Below are 23,679 nucleotides of genomic sequence, written 5' to 3' on the forward strand. Positions count from 1 at the left end.
GAAGCCCATACGCACATGATTTGAAGATTAACAAGCTGACTAGAGGCTAGAAGAACTCGAAAAAAAAAATTCATACAGAAAAAGTAATTCGATGGCTTTGCATTATTAAATTAAGCTTACAATGCAGATTAAATTTCGGTGCCACTCCACTTATATATAGTTTGGTTAAACACTCGATAAATTAGACACTGGCAGAAAATTGAGATATGATTTATGCCTTCGATACTAAGTATGGATTTAATGTCCCCTCCTTAGCTGCAGTCAAACAATTGTTATGATCTTGCCCACGCACATGCTCCCTTCAGATTTGGCAAAGGGATTGTTTCGTGACAGCATACCCACCATGTGCTCGACAAACAGACGGTGTGACCAAATTTTCAGGATTGGACCTATTTCAATATTACAGAATACTACATACTGTGATGGAAATAAAACAAAAAATGTCTATAATTTGTCATTGTAGAGCATATGCAGTTCTCATTCACATTTGAATGAATAAATAAATATGAAGCATGCAGTATTACAAAACATTTTTTTCATGGGAACAAAGTTTATGAGATCTATTTAAGCTGGATTCCATGAGGACTTATAATGATATTTACTCATCACCCAACCAATAAAAGATCATAAACAGGAATTGATCCGTCTCAATACCCTGTATCAAAAGGGTTCAAGGGTAAAATTGTATTCCAAAAAGCCATGGAATTCGGGAACTACAACTTCTCCATAAGCAAAGGAGATCCAATTAAAATAGATTCTTCAGTTATTTTAAGTTAAGCTGATGCTACAAGTTCCTTTATACAAGAGACAATTGACGAATGAATAAAAAAGATTTGACATTAGCATTGGTATATTAGAACCGGCACAAGTTTTGTTCATGCATGCTCAAAAAGATTGACGCACTATTCCAGTGTTGATTCAAGCACATGCATAACAATAGAAAATGAAAACACAGGTTCTTAATGGCCAACCTTTCCTTCTATATACAGTTTAAGGTGAATAAATGAGAAGAGATCAGACACCACGATTGGGGCAGACATTTGCAAAGTGAGATGGATCACCACACCTAAAGCACCTTCTACCAGAAATAGGATCTCCGGTTGCTGAAACAAATGTTGTGGCAGCCGTATGAGCTCCGGTCTGGCCACCTCTACCATGAGATCCACGTCCACCACCTCGCCTAGGATTGGAGGATGGAATACTATTTGAACGCGTGGCACTTCTGCCTCCAGTTCCGTTATTCAGGCTATCCTCCCATCTGTTGCAGGGTGATAAGGCTTATAAAACTATCTCAAAACCATGCAATATGGCCCCATTTCTATAAACTGTTCAAAAACAAAATCTATCACGTAATTCAAAACAGTCTATGTCTCTTCAAAGTATTAGATTCACAGATTATGTAATGGTGTCCATCATTCACTTGTCAAGAGTCCAGATACTATTAACTACCAAAGATGTGACAGTTACATAATATTGGAATAGATAAACAATGCCAATTCTCCTTCCCTCGTTAAAAACAAGACTAGAAAAGACTGAAATATAATCATACAAAAAAAAAATAAAATTCAAGAGTTCACGTACACAAAGAAGTTGCATTCCTGCGATTGACATGAATAGAATTTCCTTCCCCTGTTATTTGCTGTATTAGCAGTTCTCAAAATACATGGTGTTCCACACGAACTGCATGAAACAGAAGCTTCCCCTGCATTGTTTAATGATTTATAAAAAAAGGCAAAGCATTAAATTTCAAATTTGACAGCTGCAAAATGACTGCAAAAAGCATGATAAAAGAACAAGATTTCCCAACATGATGCACCAAGCTGAGAAGATTACTTTTTGGAAAATAAGTCAGTTTTCCCTTTTTAACATCCCACTGAAAAATATACCCAAGTTATATGACCACAAACCATAACTTGAGAGCTTGAGTGATGATATACAGAAACTAGTAAAGCATTAAAATTTAACACTAATTATCAACAAAAACATTGTAGGGCAATCCGGAATAAAAAAAATTGAGGAAAAGAAAAATAGAGAAAGAGATGAAAAGGATAAAATATGTTGCATTGGTGTCTATTGAATGCCTGAAATATGAAGACATACGAGAAATCTTGAAAATTGAAAAGTATAATAAAACGATTCCAGAACCAAAGCTTTATACGTGGTTAGAAATTGTGTCTTCACTCTTTATGCGGTTAGACCAACAGCTACAGTAAATCGTAGACCAACAGCTACAGTAAATCGTAGACCAACAGCTACAGTAAATCGTAGACCAACATGGACTGAGAATAACAGGAATTATCAATGAAAGATTACAGTGAATAGCTTCCTGGCCTTCCCAATACACAATGATCACCGTGTAACACATTGCATATCACGAGAGTAAATAAATTTGTATCACATGTCATACCAAGCTCATAGAATTAATACAAACCATTTTATGGTAAATTCCTCAATAATCCATCTCCACATATTCCAAAATCAATGTCAGTATTCATGAATCATGATTCACTGAAGCATTTGCTCATATCCCTGTGAAAACACTAGATATCCGAGAAATACATTTATTTATTTCTCAATGTTTCCACATATTCCAAAATCAATGTCTGTCAGTATTCATGAATCATGATTCACTCTAAGCATTTGCTCATATCCCTGTGAAAACACTGGATATCCGAGAAATACATTTATTTATTTCTCAAAATGTCCAAACTGGCATAGGATATTAAAATCCACAGAAACCTTACCGTTATGTTCACTTCTTCCACGATGTCCGACATTCCCAGAGCGTAAAGGACAGTCATTAGAAGAATGTCCTGTTTCTTGACAGTTCATACAAGGTCTTTGTCGTGGGTTAGTATGATGGGCATTGCTCGTTGGTGCAGTTGGTCCTCGAGGTCTTGCTGGAAAACATGATAAGGTATTTTGTGAGCATTCCAATATTTATTCATGGAAACATTGGGAATAGCAGCAAACAGATTAAAACATGAATTCGATCCCGTCCCCAGTCACTGGCTTGTGACCACAATTATAAAACATACTCAATGCTGAAGACTAAAAGAAAAACAACAGGTAAAAACTAGCAAAAAGATTACAATAATATCCACGAAATATATGTTATTGTCCCCTAAAAATGTTTGAATGACATTAATCCACTCAAATTTTGTATTGAAAAATGCCATATACACATTGGTTATTTCTTAAGTATGTTCACCTTAAATGCTTATAACTCTTGTTAACACAACATCCCCCTACATTGATATAATCCAGCAATACTTTTAATAAAGTTTCCAATAATTACTGAGTCATTTAAACAGACCTGGCATGCGAGATCCCCTGCCACATATTTCTGTCAACTGTGAAAGAATCTCGTCACAGCCACCAATGCATCCTACATATCACATGCATTAATCAAACAAAAACATTTTGACTAAAAAAGGGGTTTGAGTCATATTTGAATTAAAGAGCAAATTAAATGAATCTTTTTCCATATTGAGTCTAATTTTTCACTTTTGGCAAATATCAAAAGGGGAAATTAGGTGAAAAGAAATTGATCTTGCAGAGGTGCACCTACCCAAATGGTTGACACTGTAGTTTGGTGGAATTTCCAGCTGCCTGAACTTGAACTGAATTAAGTAAACAGGACCTATAGTATTGTATGCAATCAGATATGATAAAAATATCAAAAATAAGACGCAGGATTAAGATCACTAAAACATAAATAAATTAGAGAGAAATTAGTATTTGTGAAAATGAATTCAATCCTGCTAAAACAGATTTTCGATTCTAGATTCTTTGCTGGGTTTTTTGGTGTTGTCCACTAACATTAAAAATACATTGATATTGGTACTTTAAAAATCATTTTAATATATTTTAAAACTTCAAAATCAGTATCCATTGGTGTATTCCGAAAGTACAGCAAAAAACCAGCACATAAAACCAATCCAGATTTACAACAAGCATTTATATGTGCCTGTACAGCTAACTAATTCAAACTAGAACTTATGTTGGTTAGAATCACAACAGTATGAGATCTAGTATGAGACCTACTGCAGTACAAAGTATTGAAAAAATACAGTACAACACAGTAAAACTACACTCTCAAAGCTATTTTGGTATCTAGGAAACAAAACATCTCCCTACTCTACTCTCACAAATTTCCTAAAATATTTTTCTTTAAAGTACTGCACATTATCACTTCCAACACATCATCATATTCAAGGAAATAATATTGTTTGAAATCTCCATTTCATTCTTATCCTACTTAAATCCCAATGATTTCAACTTAAGTGCTTATAGTCTTTAAATTCAAGGCTTTATTATTCTATTAAGAAAAAGTGGGAAATGGCCACCCGCATTAGTATCTTGATTAAATTAAGTCACTAACCAGGAGTACAAATATTGCACGTATTGGTGGTCACAACTGCTTCTGATAGTGATCCAGGGAGCCACACAGCATTCCTACACTGTTCATTTATTTGTAGACATCAAATTTATATTAGCATGTCAGTTGTGATCTGAAGAAATAGATACAGGCAACAAGGGAGGAAAACCACACAACTATCATAAATCAGTTAATTTGAATTTGGAGAGGATAAAAATAAGATCTGTATCAGATTTTTAATCATGCCTTCTACAACAGTACATTTAAAAATAGGACACGGTGGAGGAAATTATTTTCAAAATATTATCATCAATATGAAGAGGTATTCACAGGACTATGCATCTTAAGTATATACTATTGAAATTTAATTTGTTTACATGACCCAACTTATTGATGCACAGATAATCCCTGTTATCTTACAGAGTTAATGAATCTTTTACTTCTGTTTACATTTGTGTACAGCAGTAGACTACTCTTTTTCATGTAACCAAGTGATAGATAGCAGTTACTTGTTGACACGTAAATACATGTAACTGTTGGAAAGTGTCACATCACCTGCCTCAAGTCTTGGAGTAGGCTTATATGTCTGTTAGATAATTTTACTTAATGTCAACCGGTTTTAACCAAAAATTAACATGATATCAGAGCCTATAGTTTGTATTGGTAATCATCTAGTTCAGCAGGCATCTGTGAAGGGGGAATGTTGGGAAGTCCCACATTGTTTCAAGCAGGAGAACTCATAAGCCACCAAGTTGAAACGGGCTTTGATACCAGTTTGTTACGAAATGATGGGGAGCAATTAGAAATTTATTGTATTTTTATCTACGTGTTTCTCTCTTTTGTCCCGGAGGGCACAGCAAAATATTGGTAGCTGGCAAATCCAAGGGAAGATATGTTGTAACTTTTAACAGAGCAATTAACAGATATCCGGAAAAAGAAAAAGAAGAAACCAACCTGAGGGTAACCCACACATCCAACCATAAAATTGCCATCCTGGTAAATGATAATATAAAAATTAATCAGATAAAAGGTTATGCATCTATTCCTTTTGTGAAAATAAAGAAAAACTAGGTATAGGATTAATTCCCGTTGTGTAGAAAATACACATTGGGTAACATAATTATAATAAAGAAGAATACAGAAAAATATGGACTAAGCCCAAATACACATGATCCTCTAACTAACAATATCTAACACGTTTCAAAACTATAAATGCCATAAACAAAAGGCTGCGGTGAATATTATGATTAAGGAAGTCCTCATACACATTAACAACGAAATTCAGCAAGTATACACATAAGAAAATATGCAGCTGCATTCAAGAAGATATGATAAAACACTTATTACTTAAAACCCAAATTCAAGTAAATCAGTACTGTCATTTATATTGTGTTTTACGCTCCAGGCATAAAATTATTTACTACTACCAACAACCTAAATTCCACACATAGACTCCTAGTCTCACGTCATTGGTTAACCACTATATGATGGAATTGAACATGAATGACAACTCTCTTTATTAAATGTAATCATTCCCTTGGTAGGGAACAACTACTGAAAACACATACTCGATTTTTCCTTAGCACCATGTCTGATTCTTGACAAAGTCCGCATCGTCGAACAACCCCCATTGCATGTAGCTCATCGTTTCCAGATCTATTAGATCTGCAATAGTGATTGAAGATACCTATTAGCATTTTGCATAAGGAGTCCATATGACTGAAGGATGAAAGATAATCACCTTTCAAAAAATATTGCCATTGCTTCTAAAAGTTTCCCTTTATTCAATCTTGCCTGCATATATTTACAGATGATCAGACATTGGAGTTCAAAATCTACATAACTGAATAAGCTTGGTTCTGAGAGATTTCAAATAATTGAAAAGGCAGATTGAATGGAAAAACTACATTAGAAAAGTAAATTGAATACCGATAATTTTATTCTCGTGTGCATGTTGTTACCAAAAGAATTGCAATTGAAGGCAAAAGATGACAATACACCGAAAATTCTAATTTTGCTCATGATCCCTCACCCGCCCCCCCCTACACACAAAAAAAAAGTCCATCAAGTGTGGAGAAAAGACATAAGCCCAGTTCGTCGCAACAAGCATCAGGACAGTTAGACTGCTCTGCCAATAAATTTTATGAGCACAGAGCACATCTGACTTTACAAAATGACATCTAAGGGAGTTTTTATAATTCAGAAAGGATTAAATGCACAATTAATAATGTATTGCTGTTATACTTAACTGAATAGATACATCACTTATAAAAATTATCCCATCTACAGAAATTTTTTGCTTACATAACTATTATACTCAACCCTCCGCTATATTCCCTACAGTTTTAGCTTCAAATCCAATGCTTTAAGTTGCTCATTGTCAAAGGATAGGGAAAAGGCCAGTGAACTGGCCTTCAGGATTGATTCCATGAAGTAATTAGACACAAAAAGGGCTAAAGTACATTTTCAATCTTCCTTTAATTCCCGAGTTTAGTCTCCCTATTTTTTCCCATGGTTTTAGTTCCCTATTTTAGAATTCCGCAATTTGATCAAATATTCAAGTTTGTATATGTTTCTTTCTTTAACTGTTTACATTTTAATAATTTAAATCATTTCTTAGTAGTACTCTAAATGAATATATTCGATTTGATTTCAGTTGAATAAAAATAATCAGAAAAAAAAAACATACAACATTATGAATTAAGCCAAAATTACTGAGTTCTAAGATGTAAGGACTTAAACCACAAAAAAATATTACAATTCAACCAAAAAATAGTACAACCTATTAGAATGTAGGTTTAAACTTAACTCATCTTCACAAAAACCAACTTATAAAGTGAGGATTGTCCCCAGTTATATTATGTAATTTGACTTTATCTCTAGTCGATAGGAGATTTCCAACATAACCCAACCCACAAACATGGACTCGTCACTGAACTCCCTGCACAAGGCATTGGACACAACAAGTCCATATAGAATTTTATAAAGAATAATGATATTTTAACCCATTTTTTCTGACCCACTTTTAACCCACTACTTCAATCACCGTTAGATCATCTATTTTGATTCTTTTTAGTGATGTGATGTGATGATCTAATGGTGATTAGAATGATAAGTTAAAAGTGAGTTAAAAAAAGTGGATTAAAGTATATTATCCTTTTGTAAATAAAGTCCTTCACAGGTCCCTCACTAGGGTTCCATAAAGGTACGTACAGGTACCCATAGTAAATTCTCAAATACTTCGAGGACCTAGAAAATATTTGAACAAGAAAACTGGTCCCTAAATTATTTGAAACTTTGCACATAAGTCCGTGTAGTTTGCAGAATCCTAGAAAAGAACCTATTGAAAGAAGTCTCAAAATGTTAAGAGAAACAAATCAATTTAACCTTTCTAAAACAAACAACCAATTATTATTACTATCTAGACGGGTGACTATTATATGCCAAGAAACCTAAAATAGTTTGCAACCTCAATGATAAAGAAAATTTTAAAATAACAATTCAAAAAGTTTCAATTTTAACATAATTGCATGGGTTTACAGAACTTCTGAATAACAAAACATAGGTAATAAGTAATAACTTAAAAACCTCAAGAAACAAATAATTGCTACTTACATCTAGGAAACAAGCCTCCATCAGCTGCAAGCTAGTTGCCAAAACATCAGCTTTGCTTTTATTTCCTTCACTAACAAATTTCATGTCACGCTCCATAACTGCTCTAAGATAAGGTTTCCATAGTTTATAACTGAAACCTCACCGGTAACAAAAGGCAAAGGCACAACAAAGTATACATTAGGTTAACAGTGTCACAAGGTAGATTGCAGATAGGGAAAGCAACATGCTCAGTAAGGAAAAGGATGAAGAATTAAATGTGAAAATCACTTTTTGGATTCAACCACAAACAAGGAATTTAAGTTATAAAAAATAAACTATTTGACAAATGATTTCCGCTTTTCAATTAACAACCAAAATAATTAATTGAGCCAATAGCTGAAAAAATATTAACCACGCTTTGAACACCATCAATCATCTGAAACATTATTAGGATGAACCATACATTCATCACCTTTAGCTGAATGGTTAATTGTCCTTAAACTAGAAATATCTTTTCTGATGATTCATCTTTTTCTTTCCTTATTTTTTCAAAAAATAAATGATTGCATCTAACTGACAAAATAGAAATCCACTCAAGTTAGATCAAGAATATATTAATAAGATTAAATATGAGATTAGAGACAATTTTAAAATGAATAGAATTACTTACCCCATGTCGTCATATCCCATAACAAGTGCCTCACCCTGCAATAATATCAAGCTCGTCACTAATAACAATGTGATATGAAAAAATATCATAATTTTTTTTGTTTATTGTGCAAGTGCATCTTTGAGAATTATATAGATTATAACTAAGCTAATAAAAAGAAAAGATTCTTCAATGAAAAAATTCATGAAAATACAGAAACGTTTCCAATTTTTTGTTATATTGATCTACTTCCATTTATGCAAGTAACAACTAGAAGGATACAACTAAATCATATCTATAAAATTAAAAATCATGTCAAATCCCACATCGCTCTGTTGTGCTGCTCTACTGCTCTATATGTAATAAAATTAATAATAGGCAATAACAAGATTTAATGTCATGCTATGGTGAAAGAATCATTTAAGTAGACTCCCATGATAGATTATTAACTCTTTGTTCAGGCTGTATATTTAATTGTTGTAAAATAAATTAAATGCAGGAACACATAGAGACACTAGTAAGTTTGTAAATGTATTAATTAGTTCACATATATGTATGGGTCAAAGTCTATTTCTTAACGTTCAAAGTAAAGCCTCACATAACTGTCAATTAAGCCAGATGGTTGACAACTTAATATACACATTCAGTGGTCAGCATATTAAATTTTAGAATACTACTACAAGACAGAATTGGTTTTATTATATGAGATATTCACGTAATGACCTATATACAGCATCCTCTTCTAGCCCAATAATCTTATATAGTAACTCTTCTTAACAAAAGTAAACAAAATTCAAGACAGCCAAGAAAAATATGACCAGAGAGATAGAGTGAAACGAGTCTGAACTGCAAACTGTAAATTAACAGTATGAACTTACAAGATTAGTTGGTGTGAAACGAGTGTTAGCATCCTTAGTTGCATAAAATCGATCAAGTAGCTTCTTGATGTGATCATGCATCGTAGCATCTGTACCAATACCCTCCTTTGAGAACAAATAAAACAATAGGTATACAATTGTCAATATCTGGTGACACATAATTGGACTTGTGCAAAACAAAGTATCAAATTTCTAGTCAGTCAGATTCTAAATAATTCTCACCTTGTCCATGCAACTCAGCAAATCAGCTTCACTTAAAAGTGGTGGTGGTCGGGTTACTCCTGAATCAAGGATTAATGTTGTTGGAATGAACTGCACTATCAATAGCACTGTCGTGAATATTTATTCTTAGATTTTTAAGAAAATGAGAAAGGATTGAAGAAAGGTAAAAATGTATTACTGGATGTTTTGGTACACTGTAACACAAGAATCTATAAAGGAAAATATGAAAAGGGTTCAACTGGAGCTGAACTGTAATACAATCCTAACAGTCAACTGACAGACAGGAAAACATACACTCCAGCAGGCTCAGAATAAGGTCACCACCCCTATCCTACCTTACTCTAACATCTTCAGCTCGGATGCAAATAGCATACGTTGAAACACGAACCCAAATATTACATCTATAATATGTAGAAAAAATATCAAAAAATTGAGTCTAGGATTACAAGGCTACATGAACCATAATCCAAGTGAATGTGTAACATCTTAGACCCAGACCCTCACTACTAACGCTGGAAATTTGAAGTGTGAAGTTGCATGATTGGCATCTAAAATGCCATGATAACGCTATCAACATAAATATTAGATAGGTTTTAATTCCATATTAGAATTTAGAAATAAACATAGTCTAGCTCAATGCCGAAATTTATCTGTATAGGAAAAGGATCACAAAAGTTATATTATAAAGTGTATTTTTGGTAGAAGAATATTAATTTTATTATCCTACATTGATCAAAATTATATTACAGCTATATAGGCAAAGACTATTAATAGAAAATCTAAACACCCTCATTACATAATAAATAAAGGAGAATAAACCCCCGTCCCCCACATGTTGGTGCATTGATGTCTAGCATGCCCAACTGATGAGGAAAATGGCAAGTGGAGCTTCACACAGAGCTCTGCTGCAACAAAAAGGTCAACTCTCTCATGGTTATAGGCACATTAAATAGATACTTGAGGTAATACATGAAAAATTTTACGTTTGGATAACTTTTGCCATAAAAACAAAATTTGCCAAACTCCTAAATATTCAGCTTCTAATATGGAACTAAATACCACAGTGGAGCTTGCACAAGAATAAGTAATTTATCAAAATGTGTCATAATGGGATTTGTTGTGTTGAAAATTCATCAGGAAACTGACAATTATGACAATGAACACCATGTTGATGAAAATGGCAAGTGCCAGATATGACACGACAAAATAATACAACAAAGTAATCAATGACTAGTACAAGAATGTTTCATAAAATCTGATGCTATAATTCAAAGCAAACCTGTTGACCAATAGTATATGTTGGAATCAGTGATCCACCCCAAGATTCGTAGTGATAAACATCCAAGTAGTTTTTCTGATCAGATTACAATCAGACAATAACATAATCAGAAAATTTGTAACTTGCCCCTAACATATATGAAATGCTTAGTAAATAAAATTAAAAACATTCAGGGATAGACATGCACCACACGAGATTTAGTAATTCCCAAAAATAATTGAATGCTAAGTTATCACTATATAGATTTGAGTTCGTAATTAGTTTGATAGTTCATACAGCAACAAATAATCAAGGAGGTTCAAAATATGATTAAGGAAGCATGAATAGGCAGTTCTTGTTGATGTTTAAGTGTTGAAAAAGAATTTTGAATGATTCAAACAGCATGACGTTGGAAAAAACCAGCAAGAACCATTCCTAAATAGGCTCTGTACAGAATAAAATCAAAGTGCAGTAAGCTCGTTGTAGCTTTAAGGAGACTTTTTCAATCTGCACCTTCACTATTGCTGATTAGTCAGCAATTCACTCCCTTTAATTTTAAGAAGGACAAGAAGGGATTCTTAATCCTTTATTTCTCTTAAGAAGTAGATTTTAAGTCTAATTCAATTTTACAGAATCAACTTATAAGATAAGGTTTACAAGTAAATTGTTCTTATCTCTAACAGTCGGTATGGGATCTCCCACACACACCTCTCATGTCGAGACATCTACATCTCGAGTATGGAACTAGATATTTGTTAGAGGTCCGATAACAAGTGGCACAATAGGCCCAACAAACAACATATTTCTTAAGGATAGGCTCTAAATGGCTCTGATACAGCTTTAAGTCTAACTCAATTCTACAAAACCAACTTCTAAGATGAGGTTTGAAACAATCAATAGTATCATCAACTTTGATAGCAAAAATTCACCTACAACCAACAACAAATTTCCTAGAAGGTAAAGGAATGAGTTCCCAAGTTTCACTACTCTGAAGAGTACTTATTTCATCAAGAATGGCCTAACCCCAATCAGGATGGGCAAAAACATCACCTACAGATTATGGAATTGACATAAAGGAAATAGACAAAAAGACAAGAATGAAAGATAACCTACGATAACTCAAAGCAATACAATAAGGAGATGGGTTACAAGTAGAGTGTATATCTTTACGAATGACAATGGGAAGATTAAATTCAATTGTCAGAGCCAAAGGGGATGGAGGAGTTAGCACTATAAGAGAGTCATCTAGTGGACAATGGGTACTTTAATGATGACAATCAAGGTGACAAGCTCGATCCTCAACGGGAGAATTGTTGACGGCAAGATTGTTGAGTTGCATTAGTTGTCTCATGACGTAGGTCGAGTGAATTAAGTCATAATCAAATCATCACACTTAGGCTACTACACTTTTAAGTAGAAATAGTTGTGCTATGATCATTAGCTATAACTTTTAACCAGTGTTATCAATGTCGGATAACGGAAAATATCGGCAAGCCAAAAATCCGTTATAAAGTTATAACGGAAATCATATCGGGTTATAGCGGAAAGTATAATTTTTGAAAAAATAATTATAGAGAAAGAAGAGAAGTAGAAAAAAATTTGAAAAAAAAGGAGTTGACAGTGGTGGCAGTGGCTGACTGTGGCGGCCGGAGGCAGGTGGCGGTGGCTGATTGTGACGGCAGGCGGCAGTGGCTGACAATGGCAGGCAGCAGCAACTAGTGGTGGCAGTTGTGGCTGTTAGTTGCAGTAACTAAGGCCAAAGTTGAAAGAATAAGAGAAGAGATGTTTTAATTGATATTTAACTGCATCAGTAATATTCTACTGCATCGGTAACTGGTAAAAGAATAAGAGAAGGGCCACAGTAAAATATAAAAGAATAAGAGAGGAGGGTTTCTGGGCTTAGGTTAGGTCAAATAATGTTAGTGGGCCTGACCCAAATTAAACCTCGTAAAACTGATGTAGAGTAAAACGCATAGAAGGATGAAATTAGGGTTTATGTGTGCCAGCCGCTGCCTATCTCATCTCCCACGCTACTCACTCTTCTCAGACACGTTAGCGGCGCTATCTCTTCCACTTTGATATTGTATACTCTTTCTTCAGTTCTCTTTTTTCGCCATTACCGTTTCGCCACCGCCAGCCGCCATGCGAAAAGCGGCCGCCACGAGCCGCCACAGAAAACCCACTTCGCCTCCGTCATGTTGCTGCGGTAGGTTGGGAAACCGCAACCGATGTCTGCCATGGCACCGCCATGGCCGAAATTTGATAACATTGCTTTTAACATAATAGAAGTGCATATATTTCACATAGCTATGATTTAATCAATGGAAGAAATAAGTTGTGTAAAATAAGAAAGGCCTTATACAATCTTAAGTAGTATTCTTGATCTTTGGTTTGAAACCATAAGATATTGAATGTTTCTAGGTGGTATATTAGTTACATGGAACAAAAAGTAACTGTGATTGAGAAGTCTAGTGTGCAAGCAGATTTTTTCACTATGACCTAAGAGATTTGTGAACTAGTATGGATATGAAGATCATACTTGATGGTCTCAAAACTAAGTATTAAGTTCCTATGAAGCTTTTTTGTGGGCAACAAATACCATAAGCCTTGCTCATAATTCGGATCACCATGAAGAATGGAAACATATGGAAATAGATATCAAGAAAGAGTTAGACAACGTTGTTGAAACACCATATGTTCTCCTTCAATAGGTGACTTAGAAGATGTTCAAAGGGACTACCCACAAAATGATACCAATATTTTACTAGAAAACTAAGAATAATAAACATCTATTCACCAGCATGACAAAAACTGTTGTAACCTGTAAAATATGAAGCATGTTCTTACTTCCTTTAGTACAGATATAATTAGATTTATTCGTTTGTTAGTATTGATTGATGATCCCTAATTTGTAATAATCAGGAATGATTTGATGTCCATAATTCTAGCATTACAATGAAAGTTGTATAAATAGTAATGTTTATACGTTTGAATGATCAGAAAATAATATATTCATCCTTCCTCATAATCCAAATGCTGCAAATAGATCCAATATTTGTCTTACATGTTAGAATAGGTGCAGCTCAATATTACATCCTGTTGAGAATAAAGAAAATAGGGTTTAAGATTAATCTCCCTTGTGTATAAACCACACTAGGGTAATCTATTTATAATAGAGAAAAGTACAATTAAAAGGAGTAATTGAAAATAAATAGAGTAAATACAAGATATTATTTGATATTGTGATTAATAATATCTAACAATATCTTAATAATATCAAACAATATCTAACACATCCCAATATGGGATATCCGCATCATGCACAACAAACATCTCACCTCTAGAATCACCCTCCCACATGCAGAAAATAGTTCGCCAGCAATATCAATTTCAACGGTGGTTTCAGCTCCTACAGCAGGCTTTGAGACACATGCCAAAAAGTGGCGAACAACCAGCTCATACAGTTTCTGTGTCAATTTAAGAAATAATATGAATGTCCAAGCAACATGCAATTCTTAAAGTAAAAAGAGTGGTATGGGAATTGTCTGACACGGTGTTCTTGGCTCCATCCAGATTCTCCAGTAGAAAATTTTGTGGGGTGAATGGGTGGATGAGCCTTGTCATCATGTCCACCACCTCTAGGGTTTCTCCAAAGCCCTGTCCCAGGGTCCAACAACCGTTGTGCATATACTCCCCACTCAGGATGCCCTTGTTGTTCTTGCACAATTGTCTACAATTGGAAGGAAAATAAAAAAAAAGAAAAATGAAAGATCAGTCATTCAGGAAAAAAACTTTACTAAGGATTAAGGGTGAAACAACAATATTGTTAAAACAAGACAGGTTGAACAACACAAGTCAAAATCTTAAAGCACAATAATTGAGTATGGTGGCTGTAAAAGCCAGATCTTCTTTACCTGCATAAAAGAATATATTTAAATTTCTACTACCATATATTACAAAAGAAAATTACCTGACGTGTATAAAATAACTAAATATTAAAACGCTAAGTGCTTCCAATAACATTCAAGGCAATAAGTATAATTTTTAGCATAAATAGTCTTAAATAGGACTTCTTGTAAGATGATGTGTGCTTTGTGCTAAACCTAGTTACTAGATATATCTAATAAAATTCTTTTCACTTCCCTCTCACATGATATTTGATATATTCAAAAAGATTATAAATATGAAATATGAAATACTAAGAGAGGGAAACACACTCTCAATTTCATTCCAATTCCTTTATATCTTTCTGAAGTTGGTATCACAGCAGGTCGATCTCGCTCAGCCAATCTCAATTTGTTAAAGGAATGTCATTGTCATTGTTATTTGCGGCCATTGTAGTTGTCCACTACCGAAGCTTTGTCTTCCAACACTTGGGTCTGAGGTGTCTAGAGGAGTGCAACCCCATCCCAGTGGTTACACATGCCACTATTGCCCTAGGCGAATGTGTCTCACACGCCACCTTCCAATGGTTAGAATCTTTCTAGATCACCATTGTTAGGCTTGCCAGAGCACCATGGGCCCATTTCCACCCTTTGTTCCTCCTTCCAAGATCACTTGGTGTGTCTTTTAGGTTTCTATCTCCTGAAACCCTAGGTTTCCCTATCTAAAAACCCTATTTAAATTTTGTTCTTCTCTATTGTATTATTAGACTATGGCTTTGCCTCTATTATGCTCATCATATCTTCAAGAGCTATATCATCTTTTTTTCAAGATTCCTTCCATAACTTCTGAAAAATTAGATAGGAAAAATTACTTGTCATGGTCTGCCCAAGTGGAACTTTGGTTCCTTGGCCAAGGTTTGCATGATCAATTGTAAGAAGATGGATTCAATACCACTAGATCAAATTTAACGGTGGAACAAAACTTATTCTTAGCTTTGTGCTCTACTTTCGCAATTAGTAGTGCCCAATATTTTGAGTACTCCAAGATCCTTCAAAGCATGTAATCTTTTTCAGAAAAAAGCCCAAAATATTTGAGAATGATATCCAAGACCTCTACAATTCAACTAATCGATTGGTTCTCTCAAATAGCCTGATAATGACATGATGCCTTTTATTGTTGAAGCTCAACTAGAAGTTGAGGAATTAAAGGTGTTATTGAAAGTTGACTCACTAGATGAGATAAAAAAAAAGAAATTGGATAAATTTTATATAGTTATAATCCTTTGTGCAAATCATCCAGAATTTGATCATGTTAGAGGTCAAATTTTGACTGGTTAAGAAGTTCCTTCAATGAAAAACTTGATAACATGGCTCCTTCGTGTTCCAACACTTAAGAATAGAAATATTCATGAATTTGTTGAGTCTTCTACCATGGTTTCTACTTGAGGAAAAGGAAGTCGTCTAGAGGAGGGTGTGGTGGTAAAAGATGTCCTTAATGCACATATTGTAAAAGAGTGCATAACACCCAAGATAATCATCACTCATTACATGGCTTCCCTGACTGGACAGCCAATATTTCCAAAGCTGAAGGTTTTGAGCCAAAATTCTCTACTGAAAAATATTAGGAGTATTTAAGGTTGAAATCTAAAAACCAAGCCCAATCATCTACATCTTCCAATTTCTCAACAACTTCACTTCACAATCTATGGAGAGTCAAAATCCATGGATTGGTGACACATAGTCATCTGTATATTTTTGGTAATATCTCTTCTTTCTCTTCTCTCTCCTTACCTATAACATCTCATTTCGTAACCAACAAATCTAAAGTACCTTCCCAAGGAATTGGTCGGTCAAGTTGCTTTTTCTCCTTCTTTGTAAAATTTAAAGATGGTTCCTAAACATAATTGTCTCCAAACTTTGGAATGTGAATAATATCAATTAGGAAAAGCTGTTAAGTTTTCTATTGCTTAACATTTTGAATCTAGAAGTGATTATGCTTTTTCCATTATCCATTTTGACATTTGGGGACCAAATTGTGTGTCATCTTTTGGTTTTACATATTTTGTTACTATCATTGATACTTAGGTTTATCTAATGAAAGATCGTTCTGAACTTCTATCAATTTTTATGTCTTTCTTTGATGAAATCAACAATCAATTTGGAAAAGTAATCAAAATCTTAAGAAGCTATAATGCTAAAGAACATTTTTCCTCTTAATTATCTAAACTTCTAAGCTCACACATCATTTTGCATTAGTCTACTTGCCCTCGTACACCTAAGCAAAATGGAATAGCAAAAAGAAAAAATAGACATATTATTGAAACTACTCGTACCTTATTGCTTGATGCAAATATGCTTGTTCATTATTAGGGTGATGCTATCCTAAATGCTTTTTATCTCATTAACAAAATATCTTTTTCTCTTCAAAATAAAGTTCCCTACTCCATTCTATTTCCTAAAGAACTCTCTTATTGCTCCACATGTTTTCGATTGTGTATGTTTGGTTCATGATATATCTCCAATTTTAGATAAACTCTCAACTAGAGTCATCAAGTTGTTTTCTAAGCCTATTCTCGAGTTCAAAAAGGATATTGATATTATTCTCATGAGACAAAGAAGTACCATATGTCAACCAATGTCATGTTTTTTGAACCAACTCCTTTTTTCCCTACACAAAATTCTAATTCTTTCCAACATGTTCTACTTGTGCCCTTAATTGAATATTTCGTTCCTTTTGCTCCTGTCATCCAAAATACCATAAAGTCCTATTGAACCATCTTCACCAGCTTTTGTTACCTATCAATGCAAGAACCAAATGGCTTGCCTAGTACCCCAAGGTGAATCCTCTTCTGCAAGTCCTTAATCATCACCTAATACCACAACTCCTGATTATGATGACTCAAGTCAACAATTGTCATTCACAAAGGTACTCGATCTACCTGTAATCCTCACCCTATTTACAGTTTTCTTAGCTATCACAGGTTGTCTCTTTATTTTTCTTTTATTTCTTGTCTCTTTTATTACTATTCCTAAAAATGTGACAAGAACACTTGATCATCATGAGTGGCAACAAGCCATGAACACTAAAATGCAAGCCCTTAAACCTAACAAAGCATGAAAGTTGGTTCCTCTTCCTTCAAGAAAGAACACAGTAGGTTGTCGATGGGTCTACACCATTAAGGTTGGACCTCACGGTGAAGTTGGTCGCCTCAAAATTGGTGACTAAAGCATATACTCAGATATATGGGCTTGACTACACTCATAATTTTTTTCTAAGTTGGCCAAAATTGCTATTGTCAATTCTTTTCTTGCCATGGCAACCATTCATCATTGATTCCTTCATCAACTAGATATTAAAAATATTTCTCTACATGGTGATCTAGAAGAGAAGGTCTACATGGAGCAACCCCTTGGGTTTGTTGCTCAAGGATAGCCCGGTTTGGTTTGTAAGTTGTGTCGCTTTCTCTATGGTCTCAAGTCCTCATGCTATGTTCAGAAAGTTTAGCTCCATTGTTCAATCCTTTGGGCTCAAATGCAGAGAGAAAAACCATTGTTTCCTATTGTCACACTTCTCCTAAAAAGTGTGTACTTAATTGTGTATATTGACAATATAGTGATCACAGGAAATGATGTTGGTAAAATCTCTCCATTAAAGGAACACTTATGCCATCATTTTAGACCAAATATACTGGAAATCTCATTTTTTGGACATAGAAGTTGCCCAATCAAATGAAGGAGCTATAATCTCTCAAAGGAAATACGCTCTTGATATCCTAAAAGAGAGAAGTATGATTGATTGTAAACTAGTGGACTATCCCATGGATCCAAATAAAAATTAATGGCAAAACAAAAAGAAGCTTTCTCCAATCAATAAAGATATAGAAGACTAGTTGGAAAAACCGTATATCTTACTATACCTAGAACAAATTTGTCCTTTGCAGTTAGTATTACGAATCAATTCATGCAAAATCGTTGAATTGGTCACTAGAATGTTATCATTCATATTCTAAGATATCTTAAAAAGGCTGTAGAACAAGGACTACTTTAAAAAAATAAAGGGAATACCCAAATTTTTGGATATTGTGACACTGATTGAGCTAGTTCTCCTATGGAAGATGCTTTACTACATGATATTGTGGTTTCCTTGGAAGAAATATTATCTCGTGGAAAAGCAAGAAGCAAAATGTTGTTGTCCAATCATCTATTCAAGTTGAGAATAGAGCAATGAGTAAAGAGCAACGACATACCTCACTTGTGAGCTCATATGGGTAAAATAGTTCCTATAAGAATTAGGTTTTCGTGACATTCAGCCAATGAAGATGTATTGTGATAATCAAGTTGCTCTCCACACTACTTTCAAGCCATCATCCATGAGAGAACCAAACATATTGAAATTAATTGTCATTTAATTCGAGATAGGTTGTTGTCCAACGAAATTTGCATTGAGTTTGTCAGATCAAATAATCAACTTGCAGTGCAGATGTTTTAACACAATCCTTTAGAGGTCCTCAAATTGAATTTATTTGTTTTAAGCTTGACACATACAAGTTGTATGATCCGGCTTGAGAGGAAGTGTTACAATAAATAGTCTTGAAAAGGAGTTATTGTAAGATGATGTGTGTTTTGTGCTAAACCTAGTTCCTAAATGTATCTCTTTGAATTCTCTTCTCTTCTTCACTCTGTACATTGTATCTAATGTATCCAAAATGATTATAAATATGAAATCCTACGAGAGGTAAACACACTCTCAAAGTAATTCTAATTCCTTTGTATCTTTCTCAAGTATACTATATTAATTTCCTCCATGGTTCAACCTATGCCAAAATGTCAAAACTAAGCCCCTTTCTTTTTTGTGTATTAGAAGACACACAAAAAAAATGCATATAACTACAACAGCTCTGTCAAACAATTAAAATTCTCAAGTGATGCATACAATATTTTCTTACGGAAATAAAAAGGAATCAGACAACATCCATGTCAAATAGCATGTTCTCCGTGACCATAAAAGTGAAGGCTTCCCCATTTCAAATGACAATTCAGGTTGATTACCACATGCAAACTAGCAAAATTCTACTCCTCTTTTCTCGTATCTTTAAACCCAACTATCCAGTAGACCACAACTGTGATAATTATTCATGTTTAGATAGATGAAAAAGCTAACCCACATGCAAATCAGTCCTTGAAGAAAAATTGTCAGTCTCTGTACGGGGATAACTGATGAAACCAGCTTGGTAAAGTTCTTCTGCCACCTATAAATATTTAAGTAAGTTGTAAGCATAGTTGCATATAAAAACATCAAATCTGTAAAACTATGAAAAAATAGAATTGGAATAAAATAACAGAAGTATTTGCCACTCTGAACTTGCCCACAAAATTGTTATTTATATAAATCTTTTAATTCATCACAGTCACTATACAATCAGACATACACATAAATGGTGAGATATTATTCAGACTCCAGATAACAATGACACCAGCACAAAAGCTTTTAGGAATACTAGCAAACATCGCATGCCTTTAAATGGCATAACATGCACACACAATACCACATATGATATCGTATAGAGAATTATGGATAAAATGTTTGATAGTTAAACTTCTTCCCACTGACGTGAAAGTCTTTTATGTTTTACTTTGGCATCATCTAGAAGTATATTGTTTCTTCTTTTAAACACAATAATCACAGCTTATTACAAATCATTTTTTATAAAGCTGACAGCTTGAAATAGACATCACCATTAGCAGAAAGCACACAAACAAATGGCAATGTCCGGTCACCTTCATTGTGTGCTCAGAACTCATCCGGAAGTATCTTGAAGCACGTTTTTCAAGCTCAATGGTATTCAAAGGATGCGGAGGATACTTCAGCTTTTCCTGTTGTCTAACATTTGTCACCTGAAAGGTTATCAATACATGTAACGAAAGAATTAGTCTGCATTCAGCATATGCCCCACCAGATGTTTTAAAAAAGACTCACTGTTGCTGTTGGTTCCTCAACACACATCTCATATATTATAACTGCACATGTATAATCAAACAAGTGGCCCCGCCTGCCAAATGAATTTTAGATTAAATATTAGCCTGCAGTCAGTGAAACAACAAGAATCATGAATGTATCAAAACATTAAAGCCTTCGTATCTTACATCCAGCTGAACTTAGCAATGCGTCCATCTGAATCATGAGCGCAGTTGATAAACCAAAACTGTTCTGGCTCATGTGCTTGTATCTCCCAATATCTTTCCACGACAAATCCAAGTGTAGGAAACTGTAGTAAAAAAATACAACTAAAACTCACAATAAGAATCAATAACGTTTTAAGCACAAAAGTCTCGGTGCTATTTTCAATAGAAGCATACCTGGCAAGGGCCGTAACTTAGGACTAGGTTTCTGCCATCCGTAGCAGTGTCAATGACAAAAGCATCTTTCATCAACATGGTCTGGAACCTCGTGAAAGAAGCGCCTATACGGAGATCTATTTCCTACAAAAATAAAGCTAGACAATCATCCTCACCACCAGCAAAATCATGTAATAGTTAACATATAAAACAAAAAGGCAATTGCGTCAAACCCTAGTTTTAATTTCCTACAAACATATTCACGGATAAAATCAGCACCTTCTAAGTCAGAAAAGGGTGACTACTCACCTGCCTAGCATCGACAGCATCAGCAAGACATTTCTTGGGCTCCTCAAGATTCTGAACAGCATGATGGATCTCTCTATGAAAAACAGCAACAATCAAACAACAACAAAAATAAAAGAAAAAACAACCACCACAACAGGACACAAAGCAAAGCTGAACCTCTCAATCAATGCAGAAAACCGAGCCCGTTTTATATTAAGACGAGGATTCACCGCAGTACAGACGTCAACCACTTCAAACGCAATGTTCTCACCCTCTCTATCGCAATCGAGCCACAAAACAAGCCACTGGCACCTCCTCGCTTCCTCCTCCAGCGTCCTCTTGATATCCTTTTTGTCCTAGGGTTAACAACGCAAACAATTTGCAAGGGAAAATTAAACGCACACTGACACAGAGAGATAAAGAGCAACGATGTTCTTCGATGCGAACCTCAGGGACGTATTTATTGACAGGGGCGCGGAAGAGGTCGGCGGGGTTACACGCGTGCCACTTGCGGTAACGCTCGTCGAACTCGAGCTCCATGAGATGGCCGGTGACGGAGGTGAAGAGCATGTGGCAGGGTTGGCCGCGAATGGTGTAGTTGAACTCAAAGATCTTGTTGTAGCGGGAACGCCCCTCCCGCATTCTCATGCCCTGGTTCCGGGAGAGGATGGCGGAGACGGACTTCGCCACAGAGGGCTTCTCCGCCACATTCAGAACGTTCATGCTGCGCGCACCAACGCGTTGGTTCGTGAAAGGAAGATTAGGGTTTCGGCGGTTACGCGATTTTCGTTAGCGATGAATAAGTGTTACCAGCTAGTGCGAGCTCCGGCGAGGAGAGGTCACATTTTGAAGTTCAAATGAACGGGAAAAGTTTCTTCAGAATGTTTCTGGGTTAGCGGGAAACAAATATAAAATATAAAATAAATAACAATAGTAATTAATTGTTTAAGACAAAATGCTAATCGTTTTTATATTTTTACCATGAAAACCAAACTTTTAACCGTATTAGAAAAATTAAGACAAAATACTAATCGTTTTTATTTTTCGACCATGAAAACCAAACTTTTAACGGTATTAGAAAAATTATATGCAAACTAAATTATGTGTGAATTATTACAGGAATGACTAATATTTTAGATTGCGTATTATACACAATAAATATTTATTTTATATAACTATTTTGTAATCAATAAATATTTTGAAAATTGTAACATGTATTACAATTAAAAGTTTAACAAAACAGTAAACATGAGGATTTAGTTTCCAAAACAAATATATGATGACTAAGTTAGAAGAATACAAATACCTGCATAAAAAAGTTTTTAAGCAAACCAAATGCTACTAATGATAACAACTTTAACTTCTAATCGGTAAGAATTTTTACAATTTTTAAGATATTTAATTATATTAAATTTAAATTGATATTATTTATTATTATTTTATTTTTAAAATGTTTATTTCGATAAAATAATTCAAATTTATTAATTTTAAATATCACATTCTCGCTTACATAAAACATTTGACCATACATTATGCTATAAAAGCTTTCCCCATGCGGGAAAAAACGAACTAAATTGCACTACACTATATAAAAATGCAGTGAACTATAAAATAGTTCACATGAACTGAATTCAACTAAAATATAATTCAGACGGACTGAACTGAACTATTTTTTCTTCTGAGAAACTGCATTGAATTGAACTATAATATGAACTGAACTATTATAAATTGAATTGTTTTTCAAACAACACTATTTTTGAACTAAACTGCATTATTTTTGAACTGAACTACATTACTTTTGAACTAAACTGCACTAATTTTGAATTGAAATGCACTATTTTTGAACCAAATTGTACTAGTTTTTAACCAAATTACACTAATATTGAACCGAATTACACTATTTTTGAACCGAACTGTACTATTTTTTAACTAAATTGCATTAATTTTATTGTATATTGTTGTACTATGCAATAGTAATCTAACGTTTATAATTTAAAAGTACACAACATGAGAAAATTTTGTATTTTAGGAATCCTATTGAAAACAAGCAACATTTCTCAACAAAACCAGCATCACATACATAATACTTCAATACACTAAAATCAAAATATTAATACATCTTAACATATAGGTTCTCCCATAAACGAAAAAAAAATATTAATACATCTTCAATCATCTAAATTAATAAC

General features: G+C 34.2%; 1 protein-coding gene across 2 annotated transcripts; it reads right to left on the reverse strand.

Moving 5' to 3' along the window:
- Positions 1-714: 714 nt before the first annotated feature.
- On the reverse strand, positions 715-22,366 carry LOC114195899 (DNA topoisomerase 3-alpha). Of its 2 annotated transcripts, none has more exons than XM_028086333.1 (24): positions 21,938-22,366; positions 21,668-21,846; positions 21,512-21,584; positions 21,224-21,346; positions 21,011-21,132; positions 20,844-20,916; positions 20,645-20,761; positions 20,032-20,115; positions 14,533-14,712; positions 14,321-14,449; positions 11,004-11,078; positions 9,725-9,814; positions 9,503-9,607; positions 8,646-8,680; positions 7,997-8,126; positions 6,123-6,175; positions 5,968-6,046; positions 5,336-5,374; positions 4,385-4,463; positions 3,572-3,643; positions 3,317-3,388; positions 2,745-2,900; positions 1,582-1,702; positions 715-1,258 (listed from the first exon to the last, which is right to left on the reverse strand). In XM_028086333.1, the coding sequence occupies exons 1-24, from the start codon at positions 22,211-22,213 to the stop codon at positions 1,015-1,017; spliced, it is 2,706 nt and encodes a 901-aa protein (XP_027942134.1). In that variant the 5' UTR covers positions 22,214-22,366; the 3' UTR covers positions 715-1,014. The 2 variants fall into 2 exon arrangements, with proteins under 2 accessions (XP_027942134.1, XP_027942133.1); XM_028086332.1 differs by having other exon boundaries at positions 5,950-6,046.
- Positions 22,367-23,679: the final 1,313 nt, after the last annotated feature.

Source organism: Vigna unguiculata, chromosome 9, assembly GCF_004118075.2.
Source record: "Vigna unguiculata cultivar IT97K-499-35 chromosome 9, ASM411807v1, whole genome shotgun sequence".
Lineage (NCBI taxonomy): Eukaryota > Viridiplantae > Streptophyta > Magnoliopsida > Fabales > Fabaceae > Vigna > Vigna unguiculata.